This window comes from Sphaeramia orbicularis, chromosome 9 (assembly GCF_902148855.1).
Source record: "Sphaeramia orbicularis chromosome 9, fSphaOr1.1, whole genome shotgun sequence".
NCBI lineage: Eukaryota > Metazoa > Chordata > Actinopteri > Kurtiformes > Apogonidae > Sphaeramia > Sphaeramia orbicularis.
The window spans coordinates 49,936,168-49,959,459 of NC_043965.1; the positions used below are offsets into that span (position 1 = coordinate 49,936,168).

At 38.9% G+C, this 23,292-nt stretch overlaps 2 protein-coding genes across 4 annotated transcripts in view; both read right to left on the reverse strand.

Moving 5' to 3' along the window:
- The window catches only part of LOC115426339 (somatomedin-B and thrombospondin type-1 domain-containing protein), a 38,128-nt gene extending 35,227 nt beyond the window's left edge, over positions 1-2,901 (reverse strand). For both annotated transcript variants that reach the window (XM_030144390.1, XM_030144389.1), the window contains exon 1: positions 2,388-2,901. In XM_030144390.1, the coding sequence (XP_030000250.1) occupies positions 2,388-2,637 (250 nt within the window). In that variant the 5' untranslated portion in view covers positions 2,638-2,901. The remainder of the gene's footprint in view (positions 1-2,387) is intronic.
- A 7,464-nt stretch (positions 2,902-10,365) lies between these two features.
- LOC115426358 (tricarboxylate transport protein B, mitochondrial) overlaps positions 10,366-23,292 on the reverse strand; it is a 41,697-nt gene continuing 28,770 nt past the window's right edge. The window contains exons 4-10 of one of the 2 annotated variants that reach the window (XM_030144429.1): positions 20,150-20,288; positions 19,755-19,839; positions 19,519-19,623; positions 18,033-18,148; positions 16,454-16,527; positions 11,722-11,859; positions 10,366-11,674 (exon numbers count right to left, since the gene is read on the reverse strand). In XM_030144429.1, the coding sequence (XP_030000289.1) occupies positions 11,745-11,859; positions 16,454-16,527; positions 18,033-18,148; positions 19,519-19,623; positions 19,755-19,839; positions 20,150-20,288 (634 nt within the window). In that variant the 3' untranslated portion in view covers positions 10,366-11,674; positions 11,722-11,744. Of the gene's footprint in view, positions 11,860-16,453; positions 16,528-18,032; positions 18,149-19,518; positions 19,624-19,754; positions 19,840-20,149; positions 20,289-23,292 lie in introns of both variants that reach the window. The other variant, XM_030144428.1, reaches the window with a different exon arrangement.

Consider the following 23,292-nt stretch of genomic DNA (forward strand, 5'->3'; position numbering starts at 1 on the left):
AGTTCAGGAAAACACTGTAAAAGCCACGACACCTTAGCCCCCCTAGAGACCTTTTGCTGGAGTAAAAGTAGACATGCCACAGTGTGTACGTACTCTATTCCCTCAGGGGTTTCTTGAGGTTTCCAGGGTCTTGGTGCTGTGGTTGCAAAGGGGCAGGGATTATGTGGTCCTGGGATTTGACTAAGAACTGTACATTCATTTGGACAGTACTCTACAATGTTCTCCTGAAGTTTGTTGAAGACTTGACAGAGGTTGCAGGATTTTACAAGAAAATGTTGCAATTTTCAATAAAAATTAGCAAGGTCACATTAGTGAGGCCTATTGTTTTTTTCACTATGCATGTGTAAAAAAGAACCTGGAAAAGCTTTAGCAGATTATAAATGCACAACACAGCTCTAGTTGGGACCAGCTGCAACCACTGGATCTGAGAAAAGTCATTCTACCTTTAGTTTTAATGTTTGCCATATTAATATACACTGAACAAAAATATAAACGCACCACTTTTGTTTTTGCTCCCATTTTTCATGAGCTGAACTGAAAGATCTAAAACTTTTTCTATGTACACAAAAGGCCTATTTCTCTCAAATATTGTTCATAAATTTGTCTAAATCTGTGTTAGTGAGCACTTCTCCTTTGTCCTTTGCTGAGATAATCCATCCACCTCACAGGTGTGGCATATCAAGATGCTGATTAGACAGCAGGATTATTGCACAGGTGTGATTTAGGCTGGCCACAATAAAAGGCCACTCTAAAATGTGCACTTTTACTGTATTGGGTGGTCCAGGGGGGTCAGAAAACCAGTCAGTATTTGGTGTGACCACCATTTTCCTCGCACAGTCTTCTTCATGAATTCTCTGAAACAGCTTTGGAGATGGCTTATGGTAGAGAAATGAACATTCAATTCACAGGCAAAAGCTCCGGTGGAGATTCCTGAAGTCAGCATGCCAATTGCATATTCCCTCAAAACTTGTGACATCTGTGGTATTGTGCTGTGTGATAAAACTGCACATTTTGGAGTGGCCTTTTATTGTGACCAGCCTAAGTCACACCTGTGCAATAATCCTGCTGTTTAATCAGCATCTTTATATGCCACACCTGTGAGGTGGATGGATTATCTCAGCAAAGAAGAAGTGTTCACTAACACAAATTTAGACAGATTTGTGAACAATATTTGAGAGAAATAAACCTTGTGTGTACACAGAAAAAGTTTTAGATCTTTGAGTTCAGCTCATGAAAAATGGGAGCAAAAACAAAAGTGGTGCGTTTATATTTTTGTTCAGTGTAAATCCATTTGGCTTAGCTGGTGTCAAAAAATCCTTGACATTTCCAAATTTATATTTTTACTACAGTAAAAGTACAGATTTGTAAAATATCAACAGCAAAAATACTTTTGGTCGGTTTATTATCATAGAATGTCACAAACTATTGCAGAATATTATATCATTCTATTTTCATCATTAAAAACAGAATGTATAAGTATTTTAATGTCATACTTAATTGATGTGGAGCCCAAGTACTTTACTACTACTACTGAACTTGAGTTTATTACTAATTTGTGTTGCGGTGGAGAAAAAAACTACCTCATGATTTGCCTCTAGTATGTAGCAGAGATGAGTTTAAAGTACCATAAAATAGAAATACTGTCTTAAACTATAGGTAGGTAAGGTAGAAGTACTTTATTGTAGAAATTCTCCATTATTGAGTATGAATACAGGCATATTATAGACTAAATATACTCAGTATGTAGAATGGTGCCTTTGAAAGTCTGTTGTTATAGAATATTTTAAACAATATTGTTGTTTGTACAACTAAATAGTACATGTAAGAGCATTTATGTGTTTACTGTGGTGCTAAATTTAGAAACTTTGCACAGCACTGGGTACATTAGTAACATAGTGCTGCATCATGTCTTATAAGCTTATCGTATGTATTTTAAAGAGAGAAAAAAAAAAAAAAACCGTAAGTGTAAACTAAATGTGGTGGAGAAACCATGTACAATATTTGTAGTGGAGTTGATGTATAAAGCTGCAGGACATTAAAATACTGAGGTAAAGTATGAGTATCTGTCAAAAGTCCATAAGTGCAGTAGTTAGGGTCAGGCTACAATCTGAAAAACACATCCACACATTCAGCTGACGGAAAACACAAGGGCACATGGTGGCCTCACACTTTAAACAAACAGCCATAATGGGGTCCAAAAGGACAGCTATGTGTAGTATGTCTCACTGTCTCCATGTCACCTCTGTGCCAGCCCTAAGGACTCACCGGACACAAGAGAAGAACTGGTTTATTCTCCTTTCCCTTCCTTCTCTTAAACTTAAAGAGCATAAAGGGGCCAGGGAATTGTGATTGTTTATTGATAAACGGGGACAAAACAAGCGACTCACCAGATATTTGGCACACGCTCTGATAATCCTCGCAGCAGTCTCTGGTTTTCTGACAGTAGGTATCACAGTAGCACACTGTTTTCCTCCTGGTGTATTCAAAGCATTCGTTATTCCGACCGGTGCAGCAGTTCGGGCTCTCCCTCTCCCTACAGCCCGCCTCAGCCTCCGGAACCATCAGCCCGAACAAAAATGCCAAATATCCGAACACAAAGAAGCCGACACGCGCAGAGCTCCATCCATGCGCTCCCATGGCGAAAACTTTTCTTGGTCCGGTGGCTCCGCTGCTGGTGGATCCTTCACCTTGGATGCACTTTGAAACTCAACACTTAAGTATGAACGGATTTTTCGAGGACACCTGATTACCTATAAAAAATAAAATCGCAACATGATCATAGTCGGTAAAAGATGGCTCGCTATTGTATGGACATGGACATGAAGCAGTGATGCGTAAAAGTGGATCCAGCTCTCCTCTATCCCCCTGTCGGACACCGCCCCACAGAGCTACTGTGGGCTGCTTATTAGGACACAGACGTACATTACTAACCCACCCCCGTCTCTCCCGCTTGCTTGCGCAATGTGTAAGTCAACGAGTGAGCGACGTCTACAATTCTGTCCATAGGTGGTACAGGTCACTGACACGCAACTCAAAGGTGCATTTTGGAAAAACACAAGACATACAAACAATAGGAGAAGGATGGCATCGACCTTTGCACCGAACCAAACACAATATTCATCCAAACGCGTCCTAAGAAGATCATTCATAGAGCTCACTTGCCGTCATTTATGGGATTAAGGGCAGGGAAATGGCAGAGATGAGTTTAGGTTCCGATCAGAAAAATCGAATTCAGCACCACGGACAGCGGCGCTTTTTTATAACAAATAACAAAAAAGATGGGACAGAAGTAAAATGTGATCTGAAAGAGCTGCAGCAATCTGCAGAACTAAAGCTCCAGTCCACAATACTGAGAGACAGAGGGAGCAACAATAACGTTAGTTACCCTTCACTGGTTCAGAGAGAATAGGGGGAAGCTGAGCCTTGGGTGGATACTGTAGAAGTGCACCGGGACTACAGTTACGCACGGCAGTCTGTTATATTGGCAGAAATAGGGAAAGTGAATAAAGCCTCCTTAGGCAGCGCAGAAAAACAACAGAAAGTCATGAAGTGTTTATTCTAAAATACAGTCAATAAACAGCAACCCAAAGATATACAACTAAAATGTTGTGTGTAATTAATCCACAGAAGTCTTACATTTGTTTAAAACAATCCCTTGAAAGACTTGAGAGTCAAAAGTTCTAGGTATATTTGTGCGTGCTTGTGCCTTTATGTGTATTTGTGTTGTGGTCAATGCTGTGTTGGGTGTTGGCTCATTTGTGTACAGTAACTAGGACTGTGAAGCAGGACAGAGACACTGAATAAGTCAGAGGCAAAATTAGGATTTTAGTTGTAAAAATTATGTGAGTCCTTTACATATAAATCAACATACAGGCTGTTCTCACTGATACAGTGCATGCAAAGTTAGTTTACAGATGAGGTTAGTTAATGTCAAATGGCTACATGCACAGTGCAGATCTTATAAAGATGTGGACTGAGCCACTTGTGAGTATGAAGTAACTATTATTGCACAAAAGCGTTCCACTGGGGAGTGTAAGTAGTGATGCTAAATGTTAGCTGACTGATGTGATAACACCACAAATTCTAAGAAACTTTTGTGCACCAAAAATGTTTGACAGTCTGGACTGCTGTCAGGTTGTCTGTCAGGGGAAAAAGTTTTATTCAATAAGCAAAACTTATTAAAGTTAATTTTGGTAAGTGAGTGATTCTGTCAATCAAAGCCTTCTATTCACCTTGAGATTCTTTAAATGGGGGAATAAATGGACACTTATTATAACGTCCAAATAACTGAGACCAAAATGATTGAGATGAATAAATAAATAACATTATTTTAAAAAAAAAAATGAATAAAATTCTGTTTTTGGAGTAAGTTCAGTGTCTTTAACCCAGGGCACATTTCAGCATTCACTGTCTATTACAACTTAAAGGTGCACTTGCTTTAGTTTCCCTTTCGTGTCATTCACTAATGCTGGACAACTCTATTTCTAAGCTAACAGTAGCTGGTGTTACACACTGTCACTGCTCTAAAGGAGAAGAAAAGATGCACTGAAGAATTCAGGAGTGAGTGTGCAGATATTCAGAGTTAAAATGACACAAGTCCTGTTTGTAGAAATCAGTGAACAGGCTGTTATCATGAAGTTAGGAATGACATTGTTAGGTTAAAACTAGAGTTAGCTAAGGCAAAAAAACATCTGGCTCCCACTATAAAAGAGTCTTACAAACGTCTCATAAGCACACGCACAAAGATTACATATTGAACCTTTAAGTTACTTTGAAATTAACTGTAAATGAATTTTAACTCAGTCACAGTCACCACATGACTTGACTGAGTCAAGTTGAATCAACAAATTGTTTTACAGCGTTGAGGAGGTCTAATTGTAGGGTGGAGGGTTGTTTTATGAGGACATAAAGGCTTCAATCTTACATTTCAAAGTAGGCCAGTGTTCGGTGTACATGCCTGCTAAATGCAGTAGAAAAGCAGGAACAATGTCTGCACTTTGCTGCTTGCTCATACAAAAAAAGGTTAAGCTTTTATCTTTTCAAAGGGGATCTCAGGGCTCGAGTTGTGTTTAGTGTCTATGAGGCTGCAGACGGCAGTTTATAGGACTAATATTCTCCCCAAGACACAGAAGAGGGGAGGAGAGATTAATGATGATAGGATGAAGGCAGATTGGTGGGCCCTTCGGTCCTCCTCATAAAGCCCTATTGTATAGATATGAAGAGAGGGGAGGCCTCTCTCATCACTGGGGTGTCCATGTGCCAAAAGCAGACAGTCAGACATGTCTGAGGGCCCGCCAACAGCTCCACCTAGTGGATAATGTTAGTTACTTTAGTTTTCTGTCATATGTCTTTCCAACAACAGGAGAGAGAAATAATACAGTTTGACTGAAAAAGGCTCCGGCACCACCTGGGCCGTGTCTCCTTCAGACTCGGGTCTTCTACCAGAGGTCTGGGAGCCTGAGGGTTCTGCACATGATCTTAGCTGTTCTCAGGACTGCGCTCTTTTGGACTCAGATCTCTGATGTTGTTCCTGGTATCTGCTGGTTCCATCCTCTTAGCTTGGGGGTCACTGCCCCTAGTGCCCCCATCACTACTGGGACCACTGCTGCCTTCACACTCCATTTTCTCCATCTCCTCTTTCAGCCCTTGGTATTTCTCTTGGAGCATCTCGTGTTCTTTCTTTCTGATGTTCCATCACTCTGGATTGCCACATCTATCACTACCACTGTCTTCTGATGTTTATCCACCACCACTATGTCAGACTGATTGGACATCACCACCTTGTCGGTCTGGATCTGGAAGTCCCACAGGGTTTTGGCTTGTTTGTTCTCTGTCACCTTCGGGGGTGTCTTCCATCTGGACCCTGGGACCTCCAGTCCATACTCAGTACAGATGTTCCTGTGCACTATGTCCTCTACCTGGTTATCCTGTTTCATGTACGTGTTCCCTGCCACCATCTGACACCTGCTGTGATGTGCTGGACTGTCTGAGGGGCTTCTCTACACAGCCCACACCTGGGGTCTTGTCTGGTGTGGTAGACCCCTGCCTCTATTGCTCTGGTGTTCAGAGCCCGTTCTTGTGCAGCCATGAGTAATGCCTCTGTGCTGTCTTTCAGTCCAGCCTTTTCCAAAATAAATAATTAATATTATTAACAGAATTAATAAACAAATTGCTTAAATCCTTAAATTAGCACTATTCCAAAGCTGAACCCCTTTAAAAAAAAAAAAAACATCTTCTTCTAACTTCTTTTTAAACTTTTTGTAACACAAATTTGCATCCATCTCTTAACTCATATTTTCTTTCAGACAAAATGGTAGCGCTTTGTTTTTTGCTTCAAACATGATCTGCATTGTTCTATAATAAACCAAGTCTCTAAACTTCAAAACATGATAAATTAAAAATAATGGATTAGTATGATCATAATGTCAAGTCTTTTTCTTATCATAGTTGTTCTGAAAATTTTATCTGGATGAATGAATGATCAGAATCTTTCTAATGCAGGATCAGTGGTTATGTTTGTGCCAGTTTTTTAAAGTAAGATTGAATTTTTTTCTCTGATCTGAGGTGGATCTGAACCTCTGGCACCTTTCATCCATGTATGAGGACATCATAACACTTTGGGTTTGCTGCACTTTTTTAGTTCATTCTGTTATAATTAGTTTTTGTGGGTTTTGTGCTTTCTACAGGTCAAAAGTATAACAAACTAGAAAAGCACTTGGAGAGCACACATCAGTGCCCCCCCGATCACCACCAAAATTTAATCATTTGTTCCTTGTGCCAGTATCAATATTTCCTGAAATTTTCATCCAAATCCGTCCATAACTTTTTGAGTTATCTTGCACACAGACAGACAAACCAACGCCGGCAAAAACATAACCTCCTTGGTGGAGGTAACAACTCAGTGTAAAATAAGATGGTGTCAAACAAAGTCCTTTGGTTGAGTCAGAGATAGAAGGTTACAATGTAGAAAACTTCAGCAATTTGAGAATTTATGATATGGTGTGAAAAGCAGACACTGGGCTTCAAGAAGTGTCTAAATGTAAAACTGAAAACCCAATGTACTGCAGAGAACAAGGCTGAAACGTGTGTGCAGTGTGTGAGATGCTGTGTTCCCATGCTTTGGAAATGATCAGAACTGTTTTTGTAGCATTTCATATGACAGACTGATCTGAAAGGCAAATTTCTGATCATTGATAGAGTCACACAGTGTTGGACAAATCCAGATTTTATATGCATTACACTGTCTGCAATTGTGTTTTTCTGCAGGCGTTATGAGCCGTTGAAATATACAGTTTAATGCTTCGTTACATGACGGGGTTTTGGGCCACAGTTTGAACAACACATAATGATGAATCAAGACCAAAACCAAGACCTGATCTATTATCAAAATTTGATTCAGTGTGAGAGCTGAAATTGGATGACCTTAGCTCTGAACAGCCTAAACAGACAGCCTGTGTCTGTATGTACATCTTACAATACTGACATCTGATGTTTTTACCCTTTTTCCAGTTAATTTTTACTGTCATTTAGCATATTCATTCTTTAGTCATATGCATTAACACCTCAGCTGCTATTTCACATTTTACTATTGAAATGGCAGACGTGGGCTGTTCAGTGGTCACGTCTAGAGTCCATTCTGTCTGCTACACATCCAGTCCTCGTTATCTTTTCGGCATTCCTTTCACAGCAAACACTGCAGCACCAAAATGTTGAAAGTGCATGCCTGTACATAAGCGGCTGCATGGGAAATAGATGAAAAATGAGAGAGCGAGAGAAAAAAAAATGGATAGTTGAATCACCATTCATGAGCATCAGCCAAAACTGGAACAAAGCCCTCCCTGTCTGATTCCACCAGTACCTGCCCCCCATGGTTCATTCCCGCACGATCTGCAGGAACCACAAGAACAACAACCGATCTGTGTTTTCAACTCCTCTGATGCTTCTTTTAATGAGTTTGAATTCCCCTGTTACAATACTTACATTAAACACAGACAAAAGAGTGAAGAGGGGGGCAGTGTTTATTGCACAAGCTTCATCATGAAGAATGACACACACACACATACACACACAACCTTGGAAACACAACACATCGCCGCCACAATAACACTTTGTCCTGGATTCTGGGCAGTGTGGGATAGAAGCATTTTGTTGGCCAAATAAACAAATACAAAAATAAGAAACAAAAACCTATTATTATTGTTAATACAATTATTCCATTAATTTATAGAGACATACATGTCCTGACTGCTTTCACATCTAGTGAAGGCAAAGACAATCTTTTATCATTTATCACATTTAAACAACTTGAACAGCTTATTTCAGAATCATGAAGTTCAGTGGTATTAATAAAGGATTTATAAATTGTTTATTAATGTTGTTACAAAACCTCAGACACTGACAGAACTCGAGAAAAAATGGGACATAAAGACATATTGTTTGCCAAATAGTGAACCCACATTTATCTTTACTGCTAACCCTCACATCTCTTTGGATTCCAAACCAGTCAGGATTCTACCATCAGCTTAGTAAGGCTCATATTTTGCTGGTTCTAAAAAGTAGTACCACATTAGTAACTGGTCTCACATGCATGCTGAGAAAGGCAGAAGGGAAAAGGACGCTAAGAAACATCAGAGATAAAACATGTGTTAAAAGTGTCACAACTTTTTTCCATTCTAAAGTTAATGGTCCATCAAGTGTAAAATAAAATACAACCTCATTAATAAGTTCATTATAAACCATTTATAAAGCCATTATAAATACGTAGTGTAATATGAAGTGATACTTGCAAAACTCAAAAGCAAAAGGAACACAATAGAGAATCTACAGGTCAAATAAAACTGATTGAGATATGGCAGCACAATGAAACAGCAATTAAAATTAATTCTGAACCGTTTCCAACCTTTTTGGACAAATACGGTAGGATAATAGGGAGCAGCTCATCTGCTCTTTTAATTTTGCAGGATCAAATGTTTAACAAAAAAGTGTAAATGTAAATTGTATTAACTGTATAAGTACATTATTGTTTTTTTATTTTTTCTGGTGACCTGGGTAAAAAATAAAATACAGCACCATCAAATAACTCCGCTTTCACTTTGACATGTAGTGCCTACTACATTCTGTTACAATCTGCTGTGTGTTGTAATAATTAACAGATTAAATGCAATACAAAATATATTTAGATATGACAGTTTGACATTTTGAGCAGTTCTTCTGCATTTTGAAGATGCCAAAGATTTTTCATAGTCTTTTTGGGGAACTCACCCCACCTTCACCCGTTGGAAGCTGGGATAGACTCCAGCAGCCCCATGACCCTGTCAAGAACTGAGCAGTTGAATGAATGAATGAATATATGTAATATAAAAACATCCATCTTGATTTGTTATTACATAACAGATTATATTACATCTAAAAATATGTAAACCAAACACAAAAAAAAATAAACTAAAAAAAATTCTGTGATAAAAAATATGCTAAAATATGTTTTACATTAATATGGCAGATGAATAGAAAAACCGTGTTATTAAATGACAAAACGTAAAAGAAAAAAATAGGGATGACCCAATGCTGATTTTTTGACCAAATGCTGATGCAAATGTCTTCATTTTGTTGTTTGGTTTGTCTTTGATGTTTTGTTGCTAACTGCTAACATGTTAATTACTAACAGGACAAACTCGGAGCTCAGTTCACTCAGTGCATCATATTAACATGAGACTGCATCCTTACATGATCAGTCTGAGGAACTTCTTTCAACACACCCGAGGCAGCCGGTATGGGAAGCCTCTGTTTCCCTCGGCCTGCCTGGTGTTTTAACATGTTACAAAACACCAGGCAGGTTTTTTGTAAGCTACATGTTGAGTCTGCCCATTATCAAGCCTGGGCCTTCTGTAAAACAACAGATAAACATCAACCACTGACTTTCGGTGAATGTCATCCTATTTGCAGATAGGTCACGGACAGTAAAAAGACAAGTATCAGCCAATACTGAGGTTTGGCCAACAGACCGGTGCATCCCTCCAAAATGGGTTGCACTTTTTCCAGTCATTACATAACCTTGTAGTTGTACACACTGCTTTATTTTAACCCCCTCACATTAAACCACATCATTACTGGACAACAGACTCTCAGGTAGATTCAAAAGGAAGTCAAAGACTTGCTGACACACATTATAAATTAAGACAAAAGACGGACCGAGGGTCCTGTAGTCCAACGGCATATTAAAGGACATTAATTGACATTCGTCTGACCTTTGAAGGTCACTCAATTTCAAAGATCATGGCACCAAATGAAAGCCCATATAGTGACGTTCTGTCTATTGCCAATAGTAATAATATCAATATCTTCAACTGTTTTGAAGTTATAGTGCTTTGAAATTTGTCCCATTATAAACCAATGGAGATTTTTAAAATTTGAAAAATTCATTAAAAAAATCGAATATTTCTCCATTCTTTGAACAAACTTGGTAGACCTTGCCTCAATGATTCTTACATTGATTCTTAAATTCTTGCTGTTTATTTGACTGTTGTTTACATCCAACTGACTCTGTAAAGCCCTTTGAGATAACCTTGTTGTGATATTGGGCTATACAAATAAAATTGAATTGAATTGAATTGAATGAACCTCCGCTATGAATTTCAGCTGATTCTGGCTGATGGTTTTGGAAAAGATTCTTGAAAAATTGTTTACAGATGGATGACGGACAGACAACGGACAGACGACAACTAATACCAATAGTCCATCAGACCCTTCGGGCTGTTGGACTAAAAACAGGTCTGAGGTTACTTTGTATTTCTCAGTGTTGTTGAGTCTCAATAAGTCACAGTGTAACACAGCAATTACATATGTTCCACAAACCTTCACACACTCTGCACACACAAATATTAGAAAACAGTCTTTCAACCACCAACATTTTACACATTCAACTTCTTATACATTGATTTAATAATATATCAGTCATAATGATATTATATATTCTCACTGATATTATTAGGCTACATTGCATCTTCTTGGTCTGAACATATACTTTCATACTTAGTATTTGGCACAGAAATTATATCTATATATATATATATATATATATGTGTGTGTGTGTGTGTGTGTGTGTGTGTGTGTGTGTGTCGATACAACTATAATGCTGGTAGTGAATTAAATTAGAATCTATTCATTATAAAAATAATGGTTATATTCTAAAATGTAAAGGCTTGGTTCTGGAAGGGGTTGCTGTAGACTACAGCCTGGCGTAGTCCAGCTCCTCCAGCTTTAACTCAATAAAACACAGCGCGACACCTGCACACTTGTAGTAAACATCGGTAAAACAGATGTGAATGACAAACAGTAATATTCTAAACTTAATGGGGTGTTTTACAAAGTAGGTTTACAAAGAAGGTCACTCCCATAACCGGAGCGAGACGCTGAAGTGGCAGGACATGCCAGGTGATGATGAGGATATTTGTCAGATACAGCGTCTTTTTTCATATTTATGTGACTCACTTCATAAAGCTACTTTGTGACACTAACCCATGATCTCATCAGGTGACTAATCTTCAAATACTGCATCTCTTTAGTAAATACTTGAAGCTTTCTTTCTCTCTGAAGGTCAAACCTGTAAGTGATTGGACTTCCTGTTTAGTTTTGATCTGAGTTCATCTGATTAGCGGCAGGTTTTTACAGGTCAGCTACACTCAGATCTGTGTGTGAGAGACACCAGAGACGTTTGAAGCCGCTGTCCTCTCTGCAGGTCCAGCAGCTCACTCCGTCTTCCACACAGTGTTCAGGATCTTCACCACCTCCTCGTAGATGATGAAGACTATGGCCACATCCAGACACACCCGGCCCAGACGTGGAACTGTTCCCTTATAGAAACTACAAAGAGACAAGAGGCATTTAGACAATCAGTGTCACATTGACATCTGGTCCATGTCTAAACCCTGGGGAAGTCCAGTAAATATACCTAATCTGAGGGACTTCCCTACAAGTATGAGCCAGTTTGGGCACCATCTAAGCCAAATTCATGCAAAACAAAAGTCCAGAGACAAAATTTGTTCTTCTATTTTTTTGATGTTTAAGATGCTTTTCCAAAATGCTGTAAGCATATGCACAGTCCAGACAAAATTCACACAGTACTTTATGCAACCTCACAGTATTTGTCACATTTATTTTTGTCCAGAGTTGCATTCATTTTTTGCCCCTTTCTCAGTGGGGTTCAGATCTAGACTCAGAAAAATGATGAAATTATGTTTCATATTCCCTGAACCACTTCTTCACAATCAGATCCTGAGAGATCCTGGTATCATCATCTTGAAATATGTTTGTGTCATCAGGAAAGTAAATATCCAGACCTGGACATTCTGTGTATTCAGTTCCAGGTGACCTTATCTTATGGATGCATAATGTTACTGAACCTAGACCTGTCCAACTGAGCCAACTCTAGATCAGTGTTTCCCAACCAGTGTGCCACCGCACATTAGTGTGCCGTAAAAAATCATCAGGTGTGCCGTGGAAGATGATCCAATTTGACCTGACTGGTACTGGAAGAACAGCGTGATATAGATACATACGAGTGGACGCACTAACGATCCACTCAACCACAACAGTCTCCTGTTTGCCTTTGCAAAAATAAAAATAAAAGTGAACCAGCCCCGATGCGGTGCGTTCTGCAGATAAAGCCCCCCCCCCCACTAGTGACGCACGGATTAGCGAGTAACCCCCAAACCCCAGGTATCAGGCTGGGGCAGGGGGGATATCCCTCCCATACTATTACACATCGGACTTCAATCCGGAGGTTCCTCTGAGGGGTCGCTGACGAACCGCTCTCAGCTTTCTTGTTCCAAACACTCCGTGACAATGTGCCCCGATGTGCCCCCCCCGAAAAAAGAGAGAGACTCAGAGCTGTTGAGGAGTATTTGTGTGTGTCTTTCTTCAATACCTGCAGGAATATGAGCTTTGTGTTCAACTGAACAGGTCCAGGTTTCACACCCAGTAAGTACATTGAGACTAGATTTGTATAATATTTCAGTAAATACACTTTTTGTGACATTTTTGTTTGGTGGTGTGCCTTGTGATTTTTCTAAAGTAAAATATGTGCCGTGGTTCAAAAAAGGTTGGGAAACACTGCTCTAGATCATAACACTGCTCCCACAAGCTTGTACTGTAGGCACTAGGCATGATGGGTAATCACGCCCTGATGCATCCATCACTCTGGAAACAGATCTGTCTGGACTCATCAGACCACTATATACTTTGATATAGCTCAAGTACAGAATGCATTTCTCACCTTAAATAGAGGAAAATATTCACTAATATCTCATTACTGTGTAAAGTGTTCAAAGGATCATGGAACTCTATCTCACCAGTTCTTAAACTACCACATGTTACAGAGTTTCATGTATTTAATTTTTGATTGGAAGATTCCCTTTGACTCTGCTCTTCAGTGTGGTCATATCTGGTAGAGTGAAGGGTCATGTCCAGAGCCAGAGAGAGAGAGAGAGTTGCAACACGCTTTGATATCGCCGCTATGGTGATCACGTGGTTCACGTAAGCCTCAATAGTTCCAAAACAAACCGCATGCTGTCATGTTCTTCTATTGCAGAGACAAGTATATTTCCAACCGTTGTTGAGTTGTGGGGTTAAACACTGAAAGTACTGCATTTAATATTTGAAAAGTTAAAAATTTTGGAGGGAAACGTTCGTATATATAAGGTTGTATATATGACTGTATACAGTATAATGTGTATTCTTCATCTATGTATTGTTTTTATATTTTATGTATCTGTTTTATGTATTCATCGATCAATTGTACTTGATTATTACATTAAAAAAAATGATCTTTGGCCAAAAAATGCTGACATTCATTGCACTTTTCCATATTAACTTTATCCAGAGAGTTAAAAACTCATTCTTATTTTTTTCATACTATATCTGCCTCTGGCGTTGCCTGGTGGACAACAAACCAGTTAAGGGTTCCCCTGGTTTTTCCCCAGGACAAATAAAACTACTTACACGCATCACATGCCATTATGAAACGTTCATAAATTCTAAATAGAATAAAATAACTGACAAAGTGGATCCATACCCACAGTAAATGACACTAATTAGCACATGACCTCATCTGACAAACTTAAGGGAACATCACCAAGTTCAGCAAAACAACTAAAATAAAACCTGCTGATAACAACATTTGTACTAACATTACCTTACCTTAGAAACTCCATAATTTGTGGTTATAGTGGTTAAATCTCAACAGCTGGACAAGTTAAGCTAAGTAACTTTTGGGCTACAGCCGAAAATCCAACATAACCGTTGTATAAGATATAAATTTATACAAACGCTAACACATACCAAAGAAAACAGAATTTACAACATAAATGTCCACTAATACAGGAAATACACATGATAATTTGGAAGATGACAATATCTTATTAAAGGCCCTGTACAGACTTTCTGCATGACCTTAAAAAAAGTCTCATTTTTAGATATATGCCCGATCGTAGTCCACAATTTAAAATGAGATCATCAGCACCAAAACAGGTTATTTCCAAATGCTATTTCCAGCTTCCCTGGTCGGGTCAGACAAGACTGGACTGATTTACGGCAGAGTAATGTCACTATGACAACAACACACCAACCGGCACAGTTTAGTCGTGAGAAGTAAGCTGAATGAGTGAGGAGTAAGATCTGTCCTTTTTCCTAAAGAAAGGGATTTTTTGGATTTATTTTATTGTCATGGTGGACACTGGAACTAGAGCTGGACTGGCAGAAAGAAAAAGAAAACTTAACGGGAGAGTGATAGAGCACAGACTAAAACACCGGTAAACCTCTGCATTGAACGGATGGAGAGAACTAAGGGAGTTAAGAGGAATGAAAACAGACCTGGAGTTGGACCTCTTCCTTCTCCACAGGTATAGAATGCTTCTGTTCTTTATACATATGCATTGGAACATTGTATTTGACTCTAGTGTCTGTTGGTAGCTCAGTCAAACACTTCGTAAACACTTCTGTGTTAGCCACAGGGCTAGCTCTGTGACATGGCTAATCTGTTTTATTTGGAGCATTGGTTCAGTCCCAAACTAAGGGTTTTGTAAGGTGAGACTGAAATGGTTCTGTGTGGAGTTGAATGTTCATACTGGGGCCTGGATACTAAACTGTCCTTCAGGAACAAGACAGTTCTAAAAGTAGAATACTGTGAATGCAGAAGGCTGAAGCAGCTAGAGCTGAACCGCTAATGCAGAATGATGAAGATGTTGAATGACTGAAGTCATTTCTGAAAATGACTGAATACTTTGTGGAAAAGCTAGTGCAAATATATATTATTGGGAGATGTCTTTAACACCGGTCTGTGTGTAACACTAAGGAGCTCCAGAGTAAAAGAGACATAGAAGCAGGAGTCAGACTACCAGTTTGGTTTCACTTTCGTTTTCACTCCAGTTACTAACCTACACTACAAACTGACTTTATGACGTTTGTTTGTTGTCTTGTTTCAAACGTCACTTTGCACCTGCAAGATACTGTCTGGAAAAAAGAAATGCAGAGTTGTGAAGAGGATCTGCTCTTCAGTCTTTAGCTTCAAAACGCCTTACCCAGAGTTCTGCCCTTATGACAGTAGGTGCTAGTGCTCATGGGAAGCGGGGTCTTTGTCCCTTAAAAACACCACCGATTCCAGCCAAAGGTAATCCACTTTAAACAAATTCTCTGCACAGGACCTGTAACTTAGCGCTGGAGTTGTTAGATTAGCTGCATTAGAAATGAATGTGTTCCGACGTGGCCATACTCAATGTTTGGAACTATTGGCGCCTCCATAACGGCATAAGTAGGTCCATATTTCGTCTGCCATTTTTTACAACAGGAGTCTATGGAAGTGTCACCACTCTGTTTTCTCTACTGCTCTGGTCACGTCACCATCTACACCATTACCCAGAAAAGTCCCATAACAGTTCTGGAAATCTAAGAAACCTCCAACATTTGGCATATGGCTGAAGGAATTAGGCAATATTTTAGGTAATGTTCATCTAAAGAAAATTAGACTCATAGGAGGAACTCTTTCAGATAAGATGGCAACATATGGTTGGTCTGTTTGGGAAATCAAACCAGTTAAATGACCCACAGTGTCATGTGTCAAAACCTTGTAGCCTGTGTAAATTTATGTGCAACCAGTCTGTCATATTTTTTGTATTTCTCTACCTTATGTCAAAAACCCATATAAAGATTTGGGAAAAGGTATATAAGACAAGCAACTTTCTTGGTCAATAACCTTCACACTCCACATCCAAGTAAAATGCTAGAACCAGAACTAATCCATCTGAAAGCCAAGGTAAAAAAAAAAAATGGAATATTAATGTTTGAAGTAAAGCTGGTGTTTCCCATTTGCTGGCAACAATGGGAACAGGCCTCAGCTGTGTAATCAAAGCTGTAAACGGATGTGGCTCTAAAACCAGACTAAACAGAGCCTTGGTATACTCACGCTGCAGGACCCTCATGTCTCAGGATCTTAATGGCACAATCCACAGTGCTTTTATATTTATGTGCTTCCAGACCCTTTGGAAAAAAAAGAAACAGAAAAAAAAACATTGTTATGGCTAAACAATATCAGCAAGAGTCACCAGTTTGCAGAATGTATTGTCTCAATGTAATTTGTGATTAAAGGATGTTTTTTACCGTTCCTAAAAATGGAAGAGGTGATTGGTGTGGATGCTTCGTGACAACAGACAAGTGCCATGGTAGAGGTCAGCAAAAGGTTGTGATGGTACAAATTGACTGCACTTTATGTATTTATCGCATTTTAACTGTATTTTAATTGCATTTCAAATCTGTATATTACTCTGTATTTTTAATTGCTTTTAACTGTATCTGCACTGTAAAGCATTTTGTGACCCCCGTCTGTGAAAAGTGCTCTATAAATAAAACTTACGTAAAACTTACTTATGGTTTAAATATCACTAAAGGTGGAACTATTTTATGAAATATCAAGGACATTTTCATAATTAACCCTTTCATGCACGAATTATTGAGAAGCATGGACATTCAGTCACGCCCAATTAGATGCAGTTCTTATTTTGTGTAAGATACACTACTGCATGTCTAGGACTGAATGTAGTTTAATGGTGAATATCATACTTTGTATAAACATGTTCATAAACTCAGTGGATTTATGACTGATTTGGCTCATCTGTAGCCACATTAATGACTTGGTAATGAATTAAGAGAAGCATAAGTTATCAGTAAATAATCAATAATTATCATTATTATCAGTTAATCCTTGTGGTAATCAAGGTATTGCAGTGCTATACACTACTATTAACACTATTAGTTTGGACTAGTGCAATGTTTAATGTTTATTCCAGTGTGCAATGCTTGTTTCTTGCTGTTGGTAATTTAGCTCTCGCACCACTGCTTACTATCATTGTTATTTTTTTTTTCTACTTACATACTTATATTATAACTTATATATCGTTGTTATGACTACTACTACTGTTATCACTTTATTATAACTTTTATCCTGTGATTATTAAACTATATACACACACACCTTGTGCACAATATAATATTATACTACAATATTATGACATAATAAGCTATTTATTATTATTATTTTTACTACTTTATTATTACTACTCTATTATTACCACTTTTCTACTTGTTGTTTCTACTAGTACTTTCCAATGTAAAATTGCAATTTTTCACTACTATTTTTTATATTTATTGTTTTGCGATTTTCTTGTGGTATTTCTCGTGTGTATATTTGGTGTTGTGCTGCCATTGGAACCTCAATTTCCTTAGGGCTCTGCCCAGCGGATCAATAACCTTCAGTCTACTCTAATGTCATGTAATGTAATGTAATCTAATCTAATCCAATCCAAACCATGGCACTGATCCCAAACGTAAGCATAAATAGCTTCACAGCATCATTGTGTTCCCTCAAATGCACCAGGAGCTAAAACACTGTAATGTGCATGTATTTACAAGTGTTAATCTGAAACATGTTTGATGAACAGATGAACACGACCAACAGTAAACCTTTTGCCAGTGAACGCTCTCCATACCTGCATCCTGGTCTTGATGACATCCAGTGGTGTGTTTCCGAACACACTGGCTGCTCCAGCTATGGCTCCAAACATTCCAGTCACCAAGGGGTTAATAGTTTTGTTAGGGTTATCTCCTAAGAAAAGAGAACAGGAACAAGTCCGATGAGGGAGCTTGAAGAAGTATTCGGATGACTTATACTTGAAAGCAGTTGCTGTCACAAGATTTAGATGATTAGCATCCCGTCATACACTGAGGTTTTACAGTTGGAATGCTTTTTGTTTTAAGCCCTGATGAAGAATGTAATAGTAAAAACTCATTAGTGATGGCATTTTTATATCTGACTGCCTAGGTTTTACTACTGGTTGTTGTATTTTGGTACTACTGACTTTGTATACACTGATGATTGTTTTTTTGGGGGGTTTTTTTTGCAAATGTCTTTTGTTTTTTTCATGATCCCTGTTAGTGCTTTACTATTACATGTGATGTTTTTGGTTCATTTTCATGCTGCATTCATGCTTATGTTACATTTACTGCAGTAAATGAGTAAGGTTGAGTTCATTCAACTACTTTACAAACTGCTGGTAGTTAAATCGTCAGATCATCATATGTTTGCAGCGTCACTGTCCTATGAGAACCATGTATCAAGTATGTGAGCCTAGAAAAACAGCCTGTTTTCAGCATTGTGGCAATCTAAGAGGGTTTTTAAAGGAGAATATTAAATATCAAGGCAGGACAGTTGACGAATGAACGAAAAGAAGTTCTTATATTTCGACTGAGAATTTTTTGATTGTGAACCAAATAAAAACATTTGAGGAACCACTGAACAACTTTTTGATATTTTATAGATCAAAAAAACCCTCAATGAATAAAGAAAATAACTGACAGAGTAGTTAGCAGTGAACTAACTGTTAGTTACAGCCTTAAACTCAACCAGTACAGAATGCACCATTTATTCTGCAAAATTAACACATTTGGAGATATGTGGTTTTCACTAGACAGGAAGAGAATGAAAAACTGTAATGTAAAAAGGCCGTCCAACAACCGAAGGGTTGGTGGTTCCAATCCCGCGCTGTCCTAGTCATGTGCTGTTGTGTATGAGACACTTCACCCTCCTTGCCACCAGTGCTGCTACTCACACTGGTGTATGAAAGCGTATGAATGTTTGGTGGTTGGAGGAGCCATAGGCGCAAATACCTACGTAGTTTACCACCACCAGAGTGTGAATGTGTGAATGGATAAATAATGAATCCACTGTACGCGCTTTGAGTATGCGTTCATAGAAAACCGCTGTGTAAATCTAATCCGTTACTGCTGAGATGTAGCGGAACAGAAAGATAAACCAGCTGAAAATGGAAGTACTCATGTAAAGTATAAGTACAATACTACTACTACTAAACGTAGAACATTGTTCTAAAGTAGCGGTAAGCATTTGAGGCATTGAAAATAGCAAATTTTGCAGCATTTCAACAAAGGAGTAGATTATTAACCTTCATCTACACTGACCTTTGTACCAGTTCTTCAGAGACGTCATCACAAAGAAGCGAATGGCCTGGTTGGATCCTTGTTTGAGGACAGTGGCGGTGAGACCCTGATATGTTCCCCTCAAACCTAATTGAGAGATCCATTCACTTTCGTTACCATGACTGTGCCAAGTTGAGTTTTTGCTGCCTGCACTACCCAGTCTGACCAGTAGATGTCAGTGATGTACATTACATGAATCAGCTGGTGTTCGTTTTTACCTCGTTCCCTGATGATCTCCCTGACTCCATGGAAGAAACCCTTGTATTTGGGTTTGGCTGACGTCTGGTCATGAATGAATTTCACCTTGAGTGATAAAACAGGAACAGGTTGAACCCCAAGTAGAAAAAAAGTTGTTTTGTATATTTCAATGAAAGCAGACGTAACAGAAGGGAAAAATGGCAAACCTTTGAGAGAAAGTGAATCGTGAATCTACACATTTTGGATCTATTTTGCAAGTGAAGTGCACAAGTCATTTTTACAAAGGAGAGTGTGTAATAGGAAAATAAATGTATCCTCGTTAATTATGGTCCTGATAATATCTGCATTTGTAAAAAATTACACAGATGAAAAAAGCATAAAGAAACCACACCAAATGGTCTGGTGGGTGACATACCTTAACGGTTTCCATGGGACAAACAACCAGAACCGCCTCCATAACCCCTGCTCCAAGGCCACACAGTAAACCTCTGGTGCTGTCCAGGCGACCAGACTCATCTTTAGCATGATTACTGAGGAACTCAAACACCCCGAACCTGAGAAGACCAAAAAACCCAAACAGAACTGTTAAACAATAATGCACTTCAAGTAAAAGATAATAATTTACATCTGACAGACATAGGCAGTGTTCCTTTTATTACTGTCGATTGTCAAACATAAGTACTGCACAGTATGTATCTCCAAAAACATTGGTTTGTTCAGCTTGTTTATGGAAATGACTAGAAGCTTAAGAAGGTATCATCAGCTTTAATTCATAGTTGTGTGGTTTCTTTTTCACTGCTCACAATTCACTCTATGTGACTGATGAATGAAATAAATACATGTATGTGGAAAATATGGAAAATAAAAACATGTAGATGACAATATTGAAAATATAGATAATGAGAATTTGTGTATTAAAAAGAGCCAAAACAAATATAACGAACAATCACGTTTAATTTTCAGCTGAACAGTGAATTTTCTTTATTGTTATTAATGTTTGGTATTTTCACTCATTTTATGCTGGATAAAAACAGAGAAAGTATGAACAACTTTTCTGTTACCATTTTTTATTTCAAGAGGGTCAGGTAGAAGACAATAAAATGCACTACAGGACTTTGGAACTGTAATTTTTTTTTCATTTTCTTCTTTGTATGCTGTTTTTTACTCTACTTGATGCTGTGGAAAATTAAAAAAAAAAAATCAAGAAAAAAAATGGTCTTTTGATCACCTCTTCTTTCCAGACAAAACATCACTGTTTGTGCTTCCATATGCTTATATCCTCCATCTATACAGCCGGTGTTTATATACATTCACTGCTGGGTTCACTCTACTTTAGGCTGAGGTGGAAAAAAACAGAAATGAGTTAGCATTCTTCACTTCTAGTTCTTTGAGTCTGTCTGTCCTGTCTCCGAGTCGGTGGTTAGATGCCTGAAATAAGGTTTATGCTTAACAGAAAGGTTCAGTGTGTAATATTTAGTGCCCTCTAGTGGCGAAGAGGCAGTGGCAACCAACAGAAGTCATCTACGAGGGGGGGCTGAAAAGTTCATAGCCTGACTAAGAAGGAGTTATTGCACAGCAATGAAACTTGGCATACATTAAATTCAACCTTTCCTGATACTAACTGCATGGTTTCCTTCCACATTAGATAAATAATTTAGGACTTTGAAAAGTAGCACTACAGACATTTCATGAAAATGCTTGCTTTTCACCCCCCCCTCATTCTCCTGACCCCTTTTGAATTCAGCCTCCCAGTTTAGCACAGTTGATAAAGCTGGAGCATCATCCCCTATAGCAACCATGTCAGCATGAATGTCCTTGGGGGCTAACCCCTTTTTCTGCAGACATTTGATAAGACCAAGGTGCCACAGATGGTTCACCAAATGTCTCTGGTACTACTTTTCAAAGTCCTAAATTATTTATCCACTGTGGGTTTATCTGGAAGGAAACCATGCAATTAGTATCAAGAGAGGTTGAATTTAATGTATGCCAAGTTTCACTGCTGTGGAATAACTCCTTCTTAGTCAGGCTATGAACTTTTCAGCCCCCCCTCGTACACACTCATATCATATTATAAGCTGGAAGTTGAGTAGTTATGATACTGAAGTCATGCCACCATGGTGTAGTTACTTTGGGCTGCTGCATTAATTCTTAAAAATCATAAAAGTGGCTTTCATCAGTGAAAATTATCTTAGTGAACACAACATATTAGCTTTATAATCTTCACTACTTTACTATGTGAATACCACCGTCATTCACAATGTGATTCGCTGAGTACAAAAAGATGGTGAAAGTGCAAAAAGGTGTGTTTTTTTTTTTTTGGTGTGACAGCAGCCAAAACAGAATCCAGTCCAAAGGGAGAGGGGAGAATGACAGAGGGAGAGGTGGGGCTTATGGATCACTGCAATCAGAAAATGTTATGCCAGAATGTCCTTTACAAGAAAGGTTATTTATAGATGCAATTGAATTGCGGCGAAGGCGTGACGCTGGCCTCTACATTTAGACAAGAGAGGGGGTGGGTGCTGGGGCGGGGGAGGACAGACACTTGGTCTTGATGAATGCTTTGTTTTACTCTCACTTGGCCCGCTCCATTTACCTAGCGTCATCACAGCTCATGGAACTGAGTCCATTTCTTATATTAAACTCGTGCAGGTGCCGTTTTCTTCTACATTTTTCTCTGCTCATTAACCCTCTGCATCTGTTCCTCTGTCTATCTCCCCTCAGAGATTTGTTCTGAATGACAGACTCTCGACAATTATCCAACTCCCCGTCAAACACGAAACAGGTAAAAATAAATCTCTCCGTTCGTGCATGAGTCGTTTACTGCAAACAGCTTTTGAGCTTTGAAAGCAACGCAAAATGGAAAAGCGTACTTCTCTACATCATGCTCAGAATGCCAGGAGCACACTAAATAACTAACCCTGTGAAATTCAAAGCTGTTGAAGTGAAATATGCTACTGTCAGGCCTGTTGCTTTGCCAATTTACTCTGAAGTCTCCCCTCTCCCTTAACAAGCGGACAAAACTGAAGCGTTAGGATCATATTTTGGCTGATGTCCACAGTGGAAGATGAGTCACTGTAGACAGCAGCAGAGGGGTGTCCAATCTTCATTAGTAGGTTTTTCTACAAGGTCAGTAAGAAGAGGATGATGGAAACAGCAGAGGAAAGACGTAAAAGAGGAGAGGGAGGGATGTAGATGAAGGGTTAAGGGATGAAAAGGTCAAAGGCTCTCTTATATGTCCACTTGATCCTCTCCAAAAGCCCTTTAACAGCAAGACTGGATGGTGCATGATGGTGCAGGCAATCAGTTAATGGGATACGGGGTGGGGGGTGGGGGGGCAGTCACAGGATGATGGGAAAGAATAAGGGAGAGGGAAATGGAGAGGAGAATGGATCAGAAAGTGGCTTCGATGAAATGGCGGTATGGGTGGAAACATGCCAAGGTACTGTCCATAAATCAGACCTAAGTGTTCCCACCCCAACTGGTCATGTCAGACGTCCATCCTCCAGAGTTGGGGTCTGCTCTAGGTTTCTACCTGTTAAAGGCAGTTTTTTCTTCCAC